Source organism: Vigna radiata, chromosome 4 (genome assembly GCF_000741045.1).
Source record: "Vigna radiata var. radiata cultivar VC1973A chromosome 4, Vradiata_ver6, whole genome shotgun sequence".
Classification (NCBI taxonomy): Eukaryota; Viridiplantae; Streptophyta; class Magnoliopsida; order Fabales; family Fabaceae; genus Vigna; species Vigna radiata.
This window is the reverse complement of record NC_028354.1, coordinates 10158293-10181106: the sequence shown is the minus strand read 5'-3', so window position 1 is coordinate 10181106 and position 22814 is coordinate 10158293. Positions and strand designations below refer to the sequence as shown.

The window sequence follows — 22814 nt, the reverse complement described above, 5'->3', positions numbered from 1 at the left end:
TTATTAGCGAGTCGAAAAAATTTGAACCTGGTTCACCCACCACGAGTTGGTGAGTTAAACAGGTTGACTCACTAGTTCACTTAATTACAAGTTTTTCTTTAATCTAAAAAAATTACAATTCTTTTGTAATTCAAATTTAAATAATTTCACTCTAATGTTAAACTTCAAAGACAATTTAAAATAAAAAAAAAAATTAACATACATCTCAAGTGTAATTCAAAAGCAAATTCCAAAAGCGAATAAATAAGTTTATAATATTGATCATTTTTGTATCATTATCCATTTATAAAATTAGAGTTTTGAATGAATAAATTTATAATATTTTGCTCTCTTGAAACATATTTTTCTTTATATTCACAATACAATAAAAAAATGTTAACTAATAATATTGAAACTCAAAATAATAAATAATTAAATTTAGGTGAGTAGTGAAGGAACCTAACTCACCATGAGTTCAATATGGGTGATTCGGATTCTAAGAGAATCAAATTAAAAATTGACCCATTTAAAATATTTTCATTTTTTCTAAAACCAATTTGATCCGAACCGTGGTGAACCATATTAACCTAAAAATTTTAATCCATTTTACCAACACTATTTGCAATGCTGGATTCTAATTAATCTGAAAGAAACTTCGGTGTGAAGTTGTTCCGATCAACGATGTGATTGTTCACTTTATTCATAAATTACAAACAGTTTTAGAAATGAACACGAAGATTTTTGAAAGTTTCCTGTATTAATTGCTATAAATGAAGTTAATTACTATCTAACAAGAACAACAAATTGAGTTGAAATTGATGTATCCTAAAAGATAGACAAAACATTAATTTATACTAAAATAATGAAACAGAACCTACTGCGCTTGCACTAAATAGTCGGCTTCATGTTTCTACCATTTAAAACCAAATATAGATCACATTTTCGGAAGCAAAAAAACGAATATTGAAAAAGGAAGCACAAGTTCCAACTGCTTCAATTCATGGGTACAAGAAACTCAGAATTTCGTAAGAAAAACATCAACATATTGAAGAATCAATAAACTTAACTATATTATATTTTATTGATGATATTAATATTTAAAAGGAAAGGAAGAAGCAGAAAAAGAAAAGCCACGTAATTAAATCATGGCGATCTTCTGCTGGACAGTAATCAAAGTAGACCAAACCCAAAACAGTTTGTGGGTCCAAATATTTAATGTGAGCTCTTGAGAGATGAAGCTAAAGGTGAAGTAAATATTGTAGGGTAGTGATTTTCTTTCATTATATTAATTAATTAATTAATTAATTAATTATAGTTTTTATTCAGACATTACTACTTGCTTGCTGCTGCTGCTGACCACTGCTCTTGCTTCTTTCGCTCTATCATTCTGCCTCTCAAGCAGAGTGGTTGGACCTATAACAGATAGCTGTTCAAGCAGCAGGCATGGCAGCTACAACATTTCTATTTTCAACTACAACGTCCAAAATGATTAACATTTTCGTGTGCACTAACATCACTTAATGAAAATGATTAACATTAACATAACAAAGGGACCAAAGTGTACAGCTTTTACATGCTCAAACTATCATCATATTTTTATAACACACACCTATTTAACAGCAAAAAAAATATACAGACATATTTATATATATATATATAGCCAAACCCTGCAAATTAGGCTCTTGCGTATTTCAAAATCCAAACCCAATCTCACTTTTCTCTATCACTTTTACACTTACAAAAACCTTCAACACCATAAGACTAAAAGTAACAAAATTGGTTTCCTTTTCTGCCTCACACTCTCTAAGCCATATATAAACATGTTGGATTACGAATGGAATTCATCAATGATACTCCTCGCCGGCAATGAAGTTGCCGACGGCGAACCCGACCAAACGCGCCGGCAAATTTTCGACCACAACTTTTCCATGTTAACTGACCCCATTCTACATGCCTCAACACCAACACCCACCACTGGTTTCTCGATTCACCACCCCTTCAACCCACCACCACAACAGCAGCAGCACCATCACAACCACCAGCAGCCCTTCTTCGACCCACGCGCCTTCCAAAGCGCGTCCACCGCTTCCTTCTCGCCACCACCTTCGGTGCTCTCACTTAACTCAATCCCACCTTTAGCTCCCTCCTACTGTGGGCTTGGGCCTGGCTCCGGGCTTGGGTTTCTGCTCATGTCCAAGTCTGAGGATGCGACTTCGCCCATTAACTTTGAGTGCTCTGGTCATGGTCTCGGGCCTGGACCCGGGCTTGGACTCAACCTCGGTGGTCGCACTTATTTTGCGGCTTCCAACGAAGACACCCTGGACAGATTCTACCGTTGCAAGACGGTGGAATCGGTTTCCACCGTGGCGTCAAATTTGCCACGCTGTCAAGCAGAAGGATGTAACACGGACCTTTCCGAAGCCAAGCACTACCACCGCCGTCACAAGGTGTGTGAGTTCCACTCCAAGGCCGCCACCGTCATTGCCGCCGGGTTGACTCAGCGATTCTGCCAGCAGTGCAGCAGGTTGTGGTCTTTAGGGGAGGGGGTTTTTACAAAATTACGAATTTGTCACTGACCGTTGTAGTTTGAACCAATCATTGGCTTCGGGTATTTCCGTCCGGTTCAGGAAATTTCCCTCTTTCTCTTTGATTTTTGTTCTTTTTGCATTGCTTGTTATGGTAGTGCAATTACCCTAACCCTTAACTCTTTCTTTCATATCATAATTATAATGTATGAAAGAAAGGAAACACATACCTTACACTCCATGTTTTTCTACCCAATCAAATTTTCATAGGTTATTGATTTAATTTCAATTCCAAATATCCTCTCTTTTTTCTTCCATGTTGAAAGGAAGTATCTTTTCTCAATCCAAAATTAATTATTTTCGGTATAAAAAACTATATTCTTTTTCATTATGAAAACAACTATTTATACCATCCATTTCAGAGTTAACTTATTCTTAATTCATCTTAAAGACAAATTGTGAAATTACATGAAATTATGTTCTTAATTCCTAGAATGCAGTCGGAAGGATGAGATCAGAAATACGAGAATGTCAAAATTTTCTAACATTACCGACGTACTACCAGTACTATCCTGTTTTTACGTTTTTCTTTTTTAGTTTGACATGTGTTAATTGATTTTAGTTTGGTTTTGCAGATTCCATCTTCTTTCAGAATTTGACAATGGGAAACGGAGCTGCAGGAAGAGACTGGCAGATCACAATCGTCGCAGAAGAAAAACTCAAGACATTCACAAATCTCAGCCTTCTTTGGACAATGTTACATGTACGGCTTCTTCTCTTTCTCTTACCCTTCATAAACAACAAGTACACCATATCTTAAATTCTCCTTAATCATTTCAAACACACTTTTAATTCCAGGATTCCCACTACTACTTTGTACTTGTGTTTTTCTAGAATAATGGAAATTCTCTTTTTCTGTCTGCAATAATCACACAAACTGATGTACCCTTTTAAACCAAGAATTAGAGTATAATTGTGATTAACTAGATGAATCTGGCAGGGTCATCTTCTGAATCTGGAGCTCAATCTTCGTCATCAATGAAGGTGGAAGTGTCACCCCCAGATTATTTCCAGCAAAATAGAGGCACTTCGTCAACATCATCATCTGGGTCATTATTTTTCTCAAGTGGGGCCAATTTGCATGGCTAATAGTACCCATGGCATTAATTATAATAATGTACTGAACTTCCTCTTGTAAAACTTTCTCCCAAAATTTAATTTGGAATTTGAACTTTCACTGTTGTGAATTTTGGTAGGGTTAATGACAGAAGGGAAAAAGTAAGAACTAAAATTGAACACTACTATTTGGATTTTCCCGTAAATAGTGGCGTTTGGGTATCAGAGAAAGTCGGGGGCAGCTGAGCAGAAGTGTTCAGACTACTGCCCTAGGGCACCTTCATTTTGTGGCATTGACTTTCTCTGCCCTCAATTTCTCTGAAATATGCAGCAATTATATGCATTACTCACCCATTCCATTATACATATGTTGGAAAATCTACCCACACCAATTTCCAGAACAAAATTAAAAAATCAAAATTTTTACTTTTTCACAGTTTAAATTTAGTTTTATTTATAGGCTTAGCACATCTTTACTTTGATGGAAGATTCAATAAAATATAGATCTCTTAATTTATATTTAAGCTGCAACTACGTTGACTACATTTTTATATTTTTCACGTGTGAATTTAAGACAATAAATATTATATCATACATGCATTAATTTGTAAAAAGTATTTTACATTATTTTTTTTAAGGAAAAAGTCTCTTTAACAACTCTTTTTTGAGGCATACGTGGCAATATATGATTGGTTCGTTTCAAATATTTTTTTAAACATAAATTCAAATATACCAATAAAATGATGACACGTGTCCTGTTGTCAAAAAGTTGTTAAAAAAGAGTTGTTAAAATATCATTGTCTTTTTTTAAATATGTATTTTTAGCTTTGTGTATAAATTACTTTTACTATATAGAAAGGTCGATTTCAATTTTTGTTTAATTTTTGTTTTCTGAACATTGTAAACATTTGTATATTTTCTAAGAATATTATAATATTATTCAATTATTATATTTAAGTAAATTTATAATTAAATTTAGATCTGTGATGTATAATCAACACTAAGCTAATATTTGGAGGATTGAAGGTGAGGGAGTGAATTGATTTGAGATGATAAAAATGATGGAGATGAGAATGTAGTGTTGTTTGGAATAAGAGATTCGAAGCAATGGAGAAAGACATTTGAAAGAAAAGTTTGAGAGTTTTTGAATGATATGATAGGTGTTATAGATTAAAAAAAAATAATTCATAAAAATAACTGATTACCAATTTATCTTTGTATAAAAATTTGATATAAATTTTAAATTTAAGTAGTAGAAATTATATTAAAATAAAATTGAAATTGTTATTGATAAAAAAAATTAAAATAAAAAAATTAAAATAAAAATTTATAAAATGGATTTGTATATTATTTTTTAAATTATTGCTAACCAAAAATATATTGAATTTGACATAGTAAATAAAAATTGTCCACATTCATAATAAATTAAAATAATTTTTGAATACAGAGTACGATTTATTAATAAAAACTAAATAAATTAAACTTAACTAGAAATTTATTTAATATAGGTCATTAATTTATTCTTTCAAAGTTTGCAATATTGCATAAGTGTTGTTCAATTCTTGTCTCCTCATTCAACGTCAAATTGGAAAGGTTATCTTAGATGATATCATAATCTGTGTAAATCTATCATCTTCAGTTGGGACTCCATTTGATTATATTGTTCGTTGTTGAATTTAGGGTTGTGATCCAATGTTAGTTACATCTTTTGCAACATTTGGAGCATCGTCATTAGCATCAACATCATTTACCCTTCCATGTTGTCAAATATCGTTGACATTAACAATGTCTAATTGGGACAATTTTTTTTGTACAAAAGTAGTGATTCCATCCTAATCCAATTAGACTCTCATAACTCAAATCCACCTCAAAGTGAACATGTCTTCTTATAATCAACATTTTGTACTGAAGAGACGTGTTGTTCCTACATTTTACCATGTGATGCATTGTGTGATGTGACCAATTGATGACAATGTTATTTTTAAAATACCACAAAAAGAATATGCTCTCATGAGTTAGTTTAGCAAAACTTGTACCTCGAGGTAACAACATGTGAACAAGCACATAATGTAAGAGTCTATCATTGATATTTAGACTTCCTGCATTTCTAACCATTTAGCTATGCGAGAGAGGTCTGACCATAGAGTTTAATGCTTTAAGTTTGTCGTACTATATGACTTCAAGCATGGGTTGAAATGACAACGTTCGACCTTCACACGATAGATTGCATAAAGTGATCCAATCTACAAGTTTGATTATAATCTTTGTCAATTTCACTTCACTAAAGTTATGACTATTAACACTAACTTTGAGGTTTGTGTAGAATACTTTAATGAGTTCAGCATAGTAAGTGGACTATGGATCTTCACAAACAATTTTAAACCTTAAAATAGTAGGGGTTATACAAAGTCCAAGCCCAATTCGTTGAAGAACCACAAGACCATAGTTTTAGGTGACAATACATGTTATATAAAGAAATGGACATTGTATTCTTTCATTTGGGCTAAGGATGTGAACCACCTCACCTGTTGTAGTTGGTTTACATATTGTTGTTTAGTAACATCATCAACAACTACATGTGATTTTCCTTTGCCTATTTTTACTACTTTATTTTGCCTTTTACTTGAAGAAGATGAAGTCATATCACACAATAGATTGTTTACGCTATAATAGATGTAAGAAGTGATTAAGTCATTAAACATATATTTCATTCATGAAGTCATTACAACATAATAATCATTGTAAACAAAAGAGTAAAACAATACAAAATAAAAGGCAATAAAACATGTCGATTTAGTTAACCATAAAAGATGAGTTGTAACATATCAAAGACAAGTTACATGTCAACGTACGATATTAAACCGTAGAATATTACATATAATTAATTTGTAGAAGGACTAATTTGAAGAACCACCACCTAAACTACCACCACCTTCTGTCATAATCTCATATAACTTGTTCTAATGATGCGAAGGGAGCATTTCCATAAGTCGTTTATAAGGAATGAGTTTACACAGGAAGTCATAGCATTGTTCCATCACCTAATAATCTAGTATGTCCACTATTGTTAACATTTCCCAGATGTCGCTCCCCGCATATTGAAATGTGGAAGTACAATGGAGAATGTCATTCCTTTGTTTGATTACAACCACATATTCTTTTGATACAACACTTGTTGTTTAACACAAGAAGAAAGTTTCTTAAAGTGAACAACTATTCTACCAAGGTGTTCCAGAATCCATCCAATTGTGTTGTAAGTAATGCAATTGAGAGTCAATGACATCAACCATGATGGATTTTCCTTTAAACCTACCAGATGAGGAGATCCCAACAGATGGTGCAGAAGGTGCAAATGGTGCATAAGGAGCAGATGATGCAGAAGGTGTCAATCCAAGGCTATATGAATCCATATAAGGAGGTTATGATAGTGGTTGTGACACTTGATAGAGTATAGGTAAGTTAGGGATGTAATCCATTTGGTCATTCAAATCCATGTTGAACATTTGTGTTTGTACCTCTTGTCTTGCTTTACCAGCTGTCTAACACCTGGCTCCTATGGCATGATCAACCCCCCACAACTCCTCTATTAAGTCATAGTGTTTGATTAAATTCACTCTTCATTTTGTAATGCTTGGTTTTGCCTAAAATTGATTAATCAAAATAAAGTATTCACAAACACTTTTTTCAATGATATGTAAAATTATTTTAATATTCATTGGTTACCTTGATCAAGTCACTCCAAACTTCGTCTTTGGATTCAAAACATTTGGTTGAGTCATTCTAAGAAAACCGTTTAACCTAGCAAATAAGTCATAAAGGTCGCATTAGTTATCCTTAGGCACATTATGTCTATTTTTGATATTATTCTTATTGAAACGCAGTAAACCAAATTGGTGGAGATTTTAAAGAATGTTATATTGTATGCTTAGGATGTCAAACTCCCCTCAATCCTATTATCCATATCCTCCATCCATTTTCTTGATTCACTAAGGCCGATAGATGAGTCTTAGACAATCCTTTTCCCTTATTCATGATTACCTATAGGAAAAATAAAAATCATGTTATGATATGAAACAAAACTAACTTTTAAACCATAAATTACTAACTTCCATACAATTCCAATAATTTTTCAAACACATTATTTTTTTTTCATAATCTCTCTACATTTGATTTGATGTTTCATGCTTAAGGTTACAACCATGTCTCTAGTTAACTTCACGATCTTGATTATTTGAAAAATCTTTGACTTGGTCCATCAATTCTCGGTCCACTTCTTTAAGGAAGGGATCATCATTGTCTACCCTACATAAGAAGTTGTGAATAATGCAACATGCCAACATTATTTTGGTCATTGTATTGAAAGAATAATGCACAATTATTACAACTAATTCAAAACCTATAAACTTCCAAGTTAAATTAAGAAAAATATTTCTCTAACTTGTGGGTATGACTAAAGGATCCTCTGTAATTAGAGTATCCTTAAAAATTCCTTAATCAGAAGTTTCTCTCTCCCACCCAACTAGAACATATGTGAATTTCATGTTAAAGTCACTGCATTGGCCAATCTTTCCTACCTCGATACCTAGAAACATTCGATCTTAAAATATTTCTCAAACATGAGTTCCATCAATGGCCCTTATGCATCCTATTCACACAAATAATTGTTTAAATGACGACGATAACACTAATATATATATATATATATATATATATATATATATATATATATATATATATATATATATATACACAGACATATATACACACACACACACACACACATATATATATATATATATATATATATTTTGTGAAACATTTTTATTGACCATAAGAGGTTACCTTAAAGTATGGATGAAACCAACTGTTTTTAAGGATATATGGATCAACCTTGTTTTCTGATGGCTGACATAAAAAGTTTGTGAAATACATTGTGAAAGTGCCTACTAATGGTTTCTATGGATCAATGGAAGAAAAATGATACACTTCAATTCTTCAATTATGTCCAATGATGTGAAAAAAATTTAGTAAGTTGTTCCTCGACTGATGATAGAAATGCACCCTTGACAAACCTAGTTGTCCTTAAGCATTGACATAAATTAATAAATGCTTATGATCTCATGCGAATAATGTTGCGACATTAATTATTATGTACGAAATATGACATTAGCTTCTCCCTACGACACTCTTTTTGGGGCACAAAGTCTCTAGGTTTATTTCTAGTTATTGGACTCAAATTCAATATATGTAATGCATATCTAATAATACACAACATTATCATCATGTTAACTTATGTCTTCCATTGTAATTGCCACTATAGGTGTGGAATGGTATTGAAATCCACACCTATGACATCGTTTATGAAGTCTTCATCATTGCCAGATGAAAACTCTTCTTCTTCTTCTTCCATTTCTACCATCTTTTTAAGATAAATCTAAGCATATTGAATATATATTATGACTGATAAAATTTTACACCAATATAAATTTTAATTAATATTATAAATAAGGTAATTCAGATTATTTATATTAAAATAATTAAAATCTGAATATAATAAACTATGCTTAGTTAAACTTTCTTTACCTAAATTATAATTAATATCTATTCTTTAACGTAAATGAAATTAAATAAAATTCTATCAATGTCTACCATCAAATATTAAAATCTATAGTAAAATACATATATTACCTTACACAATAAAATATTAAAACTCACCATAATAAAATACATATATGACTTTTAATTTTATCTATCACACTTCTTTCCTAAGCATTTCCAAAAATTAAGTAACAAAAACTTTTCAATATAGTAAAAAGTATGTATGGGATTAATTTCCTTTGAGAAAAATGCATAACTAAGCATTAAATTTAAACCAACGAGTAACCGTAGCAAAATCAATAACTATCACGTTCTGAGTAATATGATCAACATACTCCTAACTCTTAAGCAAAAGTTTAACATTTGATGTCCAAGTCGCATAATTAGTGTCATCTAACTTATTTGTTAGAAAAGTGATGTCTTATATCTCAAGCCAAGAGGAGAAAGGGGGGTGAATGGATTTTTCCTTAAAAAATAATATTTTCAAAAGCTTTGCAAAATCTTTGGTTTTCATGAAATCAATAAAACAAGTATGATGAATCAACAATAAAAGAGAAAGGAGAGAAAGATCAACAAAGCAATATATACTGGTTCGGCCAAGCCTACATCTAGTCTTCTTTCAACAACCTTAGTTGAAGGGATTTCACTATAATGATAGAGTATACAAGCAAGAATACAGGGATATCCCCTCTCAATGCACTCTCCTACCCACTCAATATCACTTATAGTAATACAAGATGTGAAAACCCTCACAATCTTACTAAACAGAGAACACTCACATCTTTCTAAACACCTTGAGAGCAATCCCAACTCTCAATAAGAACAATCACAATTCTTCCCCTGGCACAACTGCAAAGGAACTCAATCCACTAATTGAAAATGATGAACCTGGTTTTCATAGCAACACTCCAATAGTGCAAATATGATCATAAACATTTAAGCACAATTTCTTGATAGAATCTTGATGTATAAACCCAAATTTGATCCTTGATTCTTCAAGATGATTCTTGGATGCTCTTGTAATCAAAATGCAATCAAAATGTTAGTTATGAAATTGAATGTTCAAAAGATTAGTTTGAAACAACGCGCAAGACAATTTATTTATAGGATTTTTGAATCCTAACACAATTTAATCGATTACCCAATTAATTTAATCTGTTAAGCTTTTCCTTCTGCTTTAACATATTTGCCCCTGTTTAGATTTAACAGATTATATAGTGCATGCAATTAATTATACAATTCATACAAGCCAACAATAAATTCATATGACCGTTATAAATAATTAAGGCTTTAAATGAAATTGATTTTCACAAGAGAAACATATTTAACCGATTAGGAAACTTGTATAATCGATTATGTTCAACACTTAAGCAAAATTCCAAATCAATTGCCATTCCAAACATATCAATGCACTTATCAAACACATATTGGCATAACAACGTGTTTTAATCGATTATACAACTAATGTAATCGATTACTACACAACTATTTGCCCTTGTTAAGCATATCATGATATCAGGATAAATCTAACCGATTATATACAATGCTTAATTTGTTATTTCTACCAGAAATGTAATGTTCAATCTGTTTAAACACGTGATTCATGCATAAACAATGAATACATATAGCAAACATCTCAAGCACAAACACAATAAGGATAAAGCAATTGTTATGCCATTTGTTGTGCAAGAAACCATTAAACCTTCTTTTGTTCATCATAAGAAATTTAGATATATATGGGGTTATATCCCACTATTAACATTATTAATAAATAAATTCATATTGACATAATTAGTATATATAGATAGGTCAGACGTACTGTGACAAAAGAGAGGTCAAAAGAGATAGTAAGGGAAGAAACCATGAACAAGAAGGAGAGAGAAAAAACCTAAAAACTAAAATAGGCTCAATCAACGCAACAATGCTAGATCTAGAGAGAGAGGAGGTTGTGGTGAGTCCAATGAAGGTGGCTGACGCTGGAGAAAATAATGCACACACTATTGGAAAATACGGTTGCAACAAACTGTGATTAACACTTGAGAACGCTTTTGGACTTTGGTGGTCGAAATTTCGACGATGTTCTGGTCACCTAGTCGAGATGAGCAGAACTGTGTGGTAACCTACTTCTCCTATGAAGATGATGATGACGGTAGTAGCGACAGTTTCATTGGGTAGGGGCAATGAAAATTTTTCTAAAGAACGTTAGGCATACGATACTATATTAGATTAATATCTCTTGTGTTGAATATACACATACGATACTGTATCTATAATAAAAAAAATATGGGGTAAGCCCAAAATACAAATAAGGAATAATAACAAATGAATTAAAGACAAAATATAAAGATAAGATATTTATCTAAGATATGTAATATTTTAATATTATAATATATCTAACAAAAACCAAAGAAACAAGTTCTAGTTAATAAGGTCAAAGATACCAACCAAACAATATATTAACCTACGAAATTATTTTTCTAAAATAAACATAATTACAGTCCATACACATATATGCTGCTTTTATTCACAAACCATGTTAAATCAAAATGATCTAAGTTGACTAACCTTTTCAAGATGTAGATGGCAGAAGGTGAACCACAAGCATGCAACCCTTTCCAACAAAAACACACAAACACAAATGCACTAATCCAAAGAGCCACCACCCTAGATGAGACCTTGTTGTGCAAGAAGAACACCAACCACCCACGAACAATAACTATGAGCAAGAACTGGGACATTGAAGCAACACCCATAACAAACCTACAAAAAGGCACAAAAGAAATGAATCACACATTAAAAACCTCATACCACGCATTCTGATGGACCCATGTAGGAAACAACCAATTTGAGGATACATTCCATTATAGTGAAATTAATTCCATTATCATCAAATATGAAGGGAATTGATTATACCCTCCTTGTAGAAAAAAAATCACATAATCGATTCAAAGGAGCAAAGAATCGATTCCAACATCTCATAAATAACTTCCAATGCATCAAGTGTTTGATTCCACCAAGTCCATAATTGATTCCAATACCAAGGAGGTCAATTCCATCACTCCTATAATCGACTCCTCCACCTTTTTAACACTTCAAGAATCGATTCCAACCCCTACTTTACACACCAAAAATTGATTCCATGCTTACATCACTACACACAAAATCCATTCTCTCTCCCTTTTAAATAGCGAAGAATTGGTTCCCTCTCCCCATAATTAATTCCAACCCTTATGCTTTCATTCCCAAACGAAAAATCCAACATTCCTGGGAGCACATGCATTCTCTCCATGGTTGAGTAGTGGGACCTTCAACATTGAAACAACATAGAGACACTAAGTTTCTAACCTCATTAACATTAATCTCCAACAATTTTCCTTTTCGAACTTTACCTCTCAACGTAGCTACCTTAGATATGAGACTTTGCTATGCCAAATAAATATGTCAAACCTTCACATTCATGGAGTTTTAATAGAACCACCAAACTATTTCTCTCCCTCTATGATCAAAAACTAAAAAAAAAAATAGAAAATTTTGAATTGCGCATGTAGGAAATCTCACTATACTCATGTAGGAATCTTGAGTACGTCTTAAATGAAAAGCCTTGTTTCAAAATAAAGGCAAGGTTAGTTCTCCTTTTCCAATTAGATGAACAGTCCACCATCTTATATATTTGCTTGTGCGGATCAATTCCTCCCTCTTTCATGCAAATTTACATCTTCAAATTCGTACCAAAGTATAGAAAAAATGTAAGAACGAATCACAAATTCATCCTCACACTTTCGCTACAATAATGTGGCACATGGAAACAAACACATGCTAAAAACTATTTATGGTCAATCTTTTCTTATCGACGTTGGATTTTGGTCAATACTAAATTTTGATTTTGTCGTAGTAGTACAAGACATTGAGATGCTATTTAATTTAAATAATGTAGACTAAATTATTTAAAGATATTATTATAGGGTTCAATTTAAAAGAAAAGTTTAACTTTTTATACTCATAATAATTTTGTTTTTAAAGTTTTCTGATTTTTAATATCATAACTAAGTCTTTATAGAATTAAGTGTTCGTTTTTAGTACAAATGCCATTGAGCAATGTTAACACACCACAATGTAAAAATATCCACTTAATTATGATAGGAATAGAGAGGATGAGTGGTAGCGAAAGGGAGAGTGAGTGAGCTTGGGACGAGAAAAGAGTGAGCTTGGGACGAGAAATGAGAGAACAGAAAAATAGTGAATACGAGTTGTATTGCTTAACACAAAGAACAAGGTATTTATACACATTGTGAACTGTCAAATGATAGTTAAGGGAGTTAAACTAACAGATTTACGATTTACTTTCTAACATTCCCCTTTAAATCTAAATCACCTAAAGACCTAATTCCTAGTAAGTCTCTGAGTTTTTCAAAGCGACTTTGACGTAGTGGCTTGGTAAAAACATCTACTATTTGTTCATCTGTGCTGCAGTACACAAGTTCAAGCTTTCCTTCATTGACGCGTTCTCTGATGTAATGATATTTTGTTTCAATATGTTTGCTTCTTTCGTGAGAGATGGGGTTCCTTGAAAAACTGATTGCCGACTTGTTGTCTATCATGAGGCGTGTAGGTTTGTAATTCTCAATCTTCAAGTCTCAAAGAACAACTTCCAGCCACGCACTCTGATAACATGATGATAATGCAACCACGCTTTGCTTTTTCGAGCACCACGACACAGACGTTCCCATAAACTTGAAGAAATATCCAAAAGTGTTTTTCCTGTCCTCTTGATCCCCGCTCCAATCCGCATCACACCATGCTTCTAACACGTTACTAGTGTTGTTAATGTTTCTGGGGAAGTACACTCCATAGTCCATTGTTCCTTTCAGGTATCAAAGAATGTGTTTTGCTGCGTTCAAGTGGGGTTGTCTTGGATCATGCATGTACTTGCTTAACAGACCAACACCGAAACTGATGTCTGGTCGGCTATTACAAATGAAGTGAAGTGTTCCCACAATCTGCTTAAAGAGAATAGGATCTACTTTGGCTTCTTCCTGATGACGCGAGAGCTTGACGTTGGCCAAAACTGGAATACAGGTGTTGTTGCAGTCCTTCAAGTTGAATCTCTCTAGAGTTTCTAGGATATATTTCCTTTGATGCATGATCATTCCTTCTTCAGTTTGTACGAATTCCATTCCAAGGAAGTATACTAAGTTGCCGAGATCAGTCATCTCAAGTTCATTCTTCATTTTCGTTTTGAAACTTTCAATCTCCTTTGTTGAACTCCCCGTGATCAATAGATCATCAACATATAGGCATACCACAAGTGTACCTACCTGCTCAACAAGTTGAACATAAATTCCATATTCAACCGTACATTTGTGAAAACCATACCTGGCAAGCAATGCGTCTATATGTCTGTTCCATGTACGCGGTGCCTGACGGAGACCATACAGGGCTTTATTTAGCTGGTAGACTTTCGATTCCTGTCCTTTAACATTTGCAATGGCTACTACGAGTCTAATAGTCTCGATCCGAGCAATAGGAGCATAAAAATCTTTGAAATCTATCCCAGGTTTCTGCAAGAACCCTTTAGCAACCAACCTAGCTTTCAATTTTGCCACATTTCCGTCTGGTTTGTACTTGGTTTTGAATACCCATTTCACGTCTATGGCTTTCTTGTTTTCTGGCAGCTTTACAAGTTTCCACGTTTTGTTTCGCTCTATAGCTGAAAGCTCCTCTTGCATAGTGTTTCGCCACTCCGTGATTTCAATGGCTTGCTCCCAAGTGAGTAACTCTCACCTGCAAAAAGAGCATACCGAACAATATCTCTAGAGTCAGCAACATCACTGTTAGAGAATAATTCATGATTAGTGAGTCTTGTAGATGGAAAACGCATTCTTTGTGATCGTATTGTGTTTCCATCTACACTGATAGCTACTGGTCTGTTTTCTTCCTGACGCTGTTCTTCAAATTTATTTTCTCCCATCCAGATGGTAGTCATATTATCGGGACTTTGATTTGGAACAAACACCTTCTTTCCACTTGTAAGTAGCTGCTTCATCAACAATGCATCTCTGTCAATCACGACTTGTTGTTTAACAGGATCAAACATCCTATAAGCACCCGTTGGATGATATCCTACAAGAATGAGAACTTCACTTTTGTCGTCAAGTTTTTTTCTCCTTTCAGCTGGTATGTGTCTATAATAGATTGATCCAAACACTTTCAAGTGTCGAACATCAGGCTTTCTCTTCGACCATACTTCCTCTGGTGTTGAATCTGGCAAAGCTTTTGTGGGGCATCTGTTCAGGAGATAAGTTGTTGTCGCGACTGCTTCACCCCAAAGAAACTTAGGCAACCCCTTTCCTTTAATCATGCATCTGACCATGTCTAATATCATGCGATTTCTTCTTTCAGCCAACCCGTTGTGTTGAGGGGTATAAGGTGCAGTGACTTCGTGTTTAATTCCTTTATCAATGAAGAACACACTCATGTCTCCCGAATTAAACTCGCCCCCACCATCAGTTCTAAGAATCTTAATTTGGTGACCAGATTGCCTCTCAGCCATGCAACAAAATTGAACAAAGCAAGTGTAAGTTTCTTTCTTCTCTTTAAGCAGATAAATCCAAAGCTTTCTAGAGAACTCATCTACAAAAAGCAAGAAATATCTTTTACCTCCTAGAGACAACACGTCAAACGGGCCACAGACATCTGCATGGATGACGTTCAACACTTGTACTGCTCGCTTGTATGCGTGTCTTTTGAAGGCACACCTAGTCTGCTTACCAGCAGCGCAACCTTCACAAACTTTGCTTGGCACAGTGAACTCAGGAATACCTTTCACGAGATTTTTATCTCTCAAATGACACAACCTTCTGAAGTTCAAATGTCCAAAGCGATAGTGCCAGAGCCACTCTTCTGCATCCGCGCCTTCTGCAGCCAAGCATTGTACTTCAACAGCATTCAAGTTAATTTTGAATGTTTTATTTCGAGCAAGAGGTGCCTTGATTATCAACCTTTGTTTTTCGTCATAGACCTCAATGTTTCTTTTCTGCAAATTCATAATATATCCTTTTTCAAGAAGTTGACCAAGACTCAGAAGATTGCTCTTCATCGTGGGCACATAGAGAACGTTATGCATGTACACTAATTTGCCATCTTTTCGTTTTATCAACACCTTACCTAAACCTTCTGCTCGAATTACACTATCATCAGCAAAGCGGACAATGCTCTTGATGCTAGTGTCTAAGTCGATCAACCATATCTTATTCCCCGTCATATGGTTAGAACATGCTGAGTCAAGATACCATGACATCTCCTCCTGTGCATAATTCGTTTCTCCAGCCAATGACACATGTTCCTCCGGGGTAGTGTTCTTTGACACCTCCTTCTTTGCATGTTTTGTTTTTTCAGCCGATGACACATGTTCCTCCTGGGAAATATTCTTAGTACACCTGTCTTTGTTTCTGCTGTTCGTACTTTGCCTGAGATCACCGCATGTTGTTAACCACTTACCATCATTCTTTTTATCCGTAACCATACTCATCAAGGCAATATGCTCTGAATCTGAAACAATTTCTTCCTTCACAAGATTCACTTCATTGCTTTGTTCTTTCTTAGCATTGTCATTGTGCTAGCATTCATACGAATAATGACCATATTTATTGCAAGTAAAACACTGTATGTTCCTCTTGTCAGGATTCTTTCTACCGCCTTTGCCTCTAGGCTTTCCTCTACCTCTGCAACTGCTTTGTTCATTATTTTCAACATCTTTATTTTGTTCTCCACTGCATCTACCTCCATTTTTGCCTCCACGACCGCCGTGATATCTTCCTCAGCCTCTGCCCGTTCCACAATGCTTATAAGTCTTGGCTTGCAAAGCTTGATTGGTGTTTTGTGCAGTTTCTTGTTCTACGACTTTCCTCTCCAACAAATGTTGTTTGTGGACTTCAAGTGAGTTTTGTAACTTTTCAACTTTCATTTTCTCCAAATCTCTGCTTTCCAGAATAGCTACGACAATATGGTCGTATTGAGGCGTTAAGGTCCTCAAGATTTTATGGACAATCTTTTTGTCCTTGACAACTTTGTCTCATGCACGCATTGCGTTGACAATCACTTGGATTCTGCCGATGTACCCTTCAACAGTTTCTTGTTCTCTAATGTTTAGGAGCTCATACTACTGTCGCAGTGACTGAAGTTTGATCCCCTTCATATTTCCAGCAGTTCCATATCTGTCTTGTAGGATCTCCCATGTTTCTTTGGCCGTTCTCACCTTTGATACTTTCTGAAATATCGTCGTCGAGATGCATTGATGCAAGATCATGCATGCTTTGCAATCTAGTTTTGTGTTTTCTTTGTACGCCTTCTTTTCTTAATCTGTAGCATTCTTTGCAGGTTCTTTAAACCCAATTTTCACGATCTCATCAATCTCCTGGAAACCAAGGATAACGTCCATCTTGACGCACCAATCTTCAAAGTTTTTGCCGTCAAATATTGGTAGGTTACTCTGGATCATCTCCGCCATCCTTCAAACGTGAAGCTTTTCTTCACTGCACAATTTCTTCGCAAAGAACGATACCTCCCAGGTTCAGAAACCTTGCTCTAGATACCACTGATAGGGACAGAGAGGATGAGTGGTAACGAAAAGGAGAGTAAGTGAGCTCGGGACGAGAGAAGAGAGAACATAAAAATAGTGAATACGAGTTGTATTGCTTAACACAAAGAACAAGGTATTTAAACTAACATATTGTGAACTGTCCAATGACAGTTAAGGGAGTTAAACTAACATATTTACAAGTTACATTCTAACCAATTATTTTAAAATATGTAAGATTATACTTAAAAAAAGGTCTATTTATATTTTAAAATTTTAAAACTGCCAAACATTTTTGGTTCTTTTGTTGACAATTTTTGCAAATTACTAAAGTATATATATATATATATATATATATATATATATATATATATATATATATATATTTATTTATTTATTTATTTTAATGCTCGTAAGAACTCGCATTAAATAAGAACGGGGGCGAAGAGTCTGAATATAGGCAACATAATGTAATGTAACGTAAACAATGAATTTCAATCTGGGTTTAGTTGTGAGCATTTATTGGAATGCCAAACCGTTAACCTCTTCTAGTAAATGTCTAAGTTATTATTATTATTAGTTTTTTTTTTTTTTTTTATTATTATTATTAAATATCAACCTCCATATGTTCTCTCTTCGCTAACGATTTAATAAGGGGTTGGGTCTACAACAAAAAAGTCATATGTAATTTTAAAAAGATTATATAATCTACCGTATATATGAGATACCTAATTTCTTTTTACCAAAATAACCCAGTTTCCCATTCATTTACCAAAAAATAAATATAAAAACTAATCATTGAGAAACAATTTAATAATCGATTTCTTATCTTTGTTATCTATGTTTTTCCTTCTTTCTTTTTATAATAAATGTGTTATCCATTAACTGATTTTCTTACTTTTATACTTTCTATAAAATAAATTTGATGATAAAAAAATTCATAATAATAACAAAACAAAAGAGAACATTAGGTGATAAATCAATTCTTAAGTTATTTTTACAAGACTAGTTGCTTTTATATTTTTTTGGTAAATGGGATGGAAATTAAGTTGTTTTGATAAAACGAAATTAGATATATGTAGGGTACATGACATACACTAAACGATCTATATGACACAGATAGAACGATCTATACATAGACTGAATGGATTTAAGTTTTGGATCGCTCGTTCTGCTTGATACAACAAGTAGAAGTCAATCAAGTTTCAGAAGTCAATCAAGTTAAATGATTTTATTAATGTTGGATCATAATTGGGTCAACATTTGAGTTATTGGGCCAATCCAAAGCGTTTGAGTTATTGCACCAAATCCAGCAGGATAGGGTCAATGATATAATCCAGCAGGTAATAAAAATACCAAAATGATTAAAGGATGTTATTTAACGATGATACTCGGTTAAAGATATTGTTAAGCTGTTTATGAGAAGCTGACTAGAAAAAAGGTAAGTTTGTTTTTATTTGATCTATGAAACACTTATAAATATAAGGTTTAATACCTATTTTGGTCCCTCTTTTGGGGGGGTTTGTTCAAAGTGGTCCTCCCTTTTTTAAAAAGTTCACTAAAGTCCTACTTTTTGTAAAAAGTGTGCAAGTTAGTCCTTTTTGCTAACGGTGTTAATTCTGCTAACGGAAGAGCTGTCAGCTGGCTATTATGTGTTAAAAAAAATTATTAATTGTGACGTGGAAATGTAATAAAATTAGGGTTAAAATTAAAATTGAAATTAGGGTAATTTGGGGTAATTAGGCAAAGTGATTTTGGTCAGATGCAATTGGGATTTATTTGCGATTGGGATTGGGATTTCTTGGCGATCTCATCGCCATCTCCGATTCTAGTGTAGACACAACTGCTGATGGGTTCCAGATTCTCTCCTTCTCGCGCTCTCTTTGTGTTTCGCCACCACCTCCCCTCTCCGCGCTTCGTGACAACCTCACAAGGCCAGCTTTGTGGGGTTGAGTTAGGCCTAAAACCCACTTCTAACATGGTATCAGAGCTATGGTTAGAGTCTATCCTAGCGATATTTGTTAGGCAGATTGTTCCACCCGCTATTGGGTCGTTATCAGACCACCCATTAATATCTAGTCTCACGCTCGAGATGTATATACCTCGGCGTGAGGGGGGGTGTTGGATGTCCTACATCGACTAGAGATAAGGCCAATTTATAATATATAAGTGGGGTGCAAACCTCACCTTACAAGCCGGTTTTGTGGGGTTGAGTTAGTCCTAAAACCCACTTCTAACAATATACGTTTTAACTTGCATGATCTCTTTCAAATTAGATTACCTAGTAAATTCAAAAGATTAATTCATGTGGTTAAAATAGAAAGTTCATTAGTTTCCAATTTTAAAAAGTTGATTAGTTTCCAGTGAAGTTTTTTTCCTTTGGATCTAATGCTGATATGAATATTGACTTGGAATAAAGTTTTAAACACTAGTAGGAAAACAACATGTAACATCAGGCTACAATGTCTGATCACAAAATAGCCAACATAAAAAGTTACTGATGGCAATTTTGTAAGTAAAATAGCAAAGTTAACGTTGGCTACTAGATCCGCCGACATTTTATTCCATAGAGATAGCTACCTCCCTTAGACCATACGTCAAACTCTCTGCCAAAAGCTGAAAAATCGAAACTGAAACGACACTTTTTCAAACATTGGACGCCAGTGGGTGCATGGGCCGACATCTAATAGGTATTAGACATTGGTTCCCCTTAAGCAGACGTCAATAAGCTGGAAAAAATATCCCAAAGTGGCGCCAATCTAGAATTTTTTGCATAATAAAACATCGAGGTATAGGTGGGTCGACATCTATAGCCAATAGGATGTTTGCGGGTGGAGTGGCTGACGTCAAATAGCCTGCTAAACCCCAAAACACAGAACGCAAGCCTCACTTTCCTTTCGCGTTTTTGTTTTGGTTTCGTCATTAATGCTTCGTTCATGACTTTTACTAGGTGCAAAGGTATGTTTTCATTGATATTTTTTGAATTAACGTGTTCTTGTTGATTTGTTGACTTACTAATTTAGTTTCCATTGATTAATTTTTTCTTATGGTTTTTTTTTGTGCGCGAGTTGACGAACCAAGGAGGCGGCATAGAGTGCCCAATCTCCATTGCTTGAAAAATGACTTCCCTTCAATCTCACGATGATCATGATTTTCGACTCCTCCAAGAAGGTTAGTTCTTTGGTTTTTCTAGAGATATAATCGGTTATTGGTTATTGTTTATTTGAGATTTAATTTTAGGTTTGAGATGTGATTGGTTATTGGTTATTAGAGATGTGATTTTTAGTTTTGAGATGTAACTGACTATTGGTTATAGGAGATGTGATTTTTAGTTACTGGCTATTAGTTATTGGAGATGTGATTTTTAGTTTTTCTATTATACATTGTCTCTTGTGTATGCATGATTGATTAAGTTTCATGTGTTAGGTATGATTTTCATGTTAGGTAAACTTTTTCGATGGAATTTTGGCATTTAATTGTTGATTAAATTTTGAATATATTTATAGTATGAAATCATAGTTAAGCACTGAGTGAAACTTATTTCTCGTTTGAGATTTAACACAAACGACTAAATTTTTTATCGTTTGTATTAAATTTTGAATTGTCAGACCGGATAGTTTGAGAAAATTATTTTTCATAATTTGCTATAACATGTACATTGGAGTTTATGGATAAGTTTGTCACCACTTTCATTTTGTGTATTTCGAAAACCAATGCGAAATGATGCCAAAATGTTATCAAATTTATCCTGTTAGACTTCTTTGTATGTGTGTTAACAATTATGAAAAATTTAAGGCTGATGAAGTTTGTTACAAACATAGTATGAATAAAAGCTGGATGAATGAACATCACATCAGTCAAGAATATGAAAATGGAGTTTCTGGATAGAGGACCATTAGAGTTGCATTGGAATTTAAGAGTATTTGGCCTCAAGTATCATGTGCCACTATATATCACTCTAAATGATGCACTAGAGGTCATTGGGGGAGACAGGATATTAAATATTTCAATCCTTCAACTATGGTGCATGTAAGATATTTCATTGTCTTCCATTCTAATGATATATAGATTTTTAGTTTTTAACAATATACTTAACTTTCTTGTTATAGGTACATGGACATAGTCATTATGGACCAAGGTTGGGCTTTTATGTACAGATTTATTGAACCTCAGACCACTTAACCTTCTAGTAACACACTTTATACCAAGAAAAATTATTTGTAAACATGGAGGACCGAGTCACAAAGAAACATATACCTTGCGATATACATTGATGGGTATGTGTTATAACATGTAAAATTTTATTAAAGTTTACTTAACTAATCCACTAACTATTTGGGATTCATGATAGGTTTCATTGGAAACTGATGGTCATCATACCAAGACAATGCACAATTTTATGGTTTTATTCTTTGCACAGGAGGATGAAATATGACTTGAAATCTATGCTACAAACGTAAGTGTTTCTTTTTTTATATTTTAAATGTTATAAATCCATGTTTTAAACTTATGGTTTTCTGATGATAAATATAGTTATATTAATATTAACATATGTTTCAAATGTAAATAGAGTTATGGGTAAACCCAGAGGGCAACTAGTTCAAATCCTCTATCTAAAGGTTGGAACTCTTAGATATTTTACTTATTCATTTTTTATGTTATTGTATGATCTACATATGTGACTATTTCCTTCATCATTTTAGTATAACAAGTAGCTAGATTAATGGGAATGTGGCTACTATGTCATGTCTTAGATTAAAATCATCATTCGAGCAAGAACTAAAAATTACTGGATTGAGGTAATAATACTTACCTTCCATACATTACAAATCACATTCAACTTTGAATATTAGTATGCAAACATAATGAATTTGAATTAACTTTGCAACGTATCAAGAATACATCACCTATATTAGAGGACAAAATTAAGAATATACGACAAAAGTGGGCAACATATCTTCTGTAGAGATGGACTTAGGACTTAGGACCATCCCACTAGGAACAATTCTTTTTTTTTTTTA

General features: G+C 33.7%; 1 protein-coding gene across 1 annotated transcript; it reads left to right on the top strand.

The window, feature by feature from the left end:
• Nucleotides 1-1666: 1666 nt before the first annotated feature.
• LOC106758997 (squamosa promoter-binding-like protein 8) lies at nt 1667-3741 on the top strand. Its single transcript, XM_014642010.2, has 3 exons — nt 1667-2503; nt 3140-3267; nt 3505-3741. The coding sequence occupies exons 1-3, from the start codon at nt 1800-1802 to the stop codon at nt 3651-3653; spliced, it is 981 nt and encodes a 326-aa protein (XP_014497496.1). The 5' UTR covers nt 1667-1799; the 3' UTR covers nt 3654-3741.
• The last annotated feature ends 19073 nt before the right edge of the window (nt 3742-22814 follow it).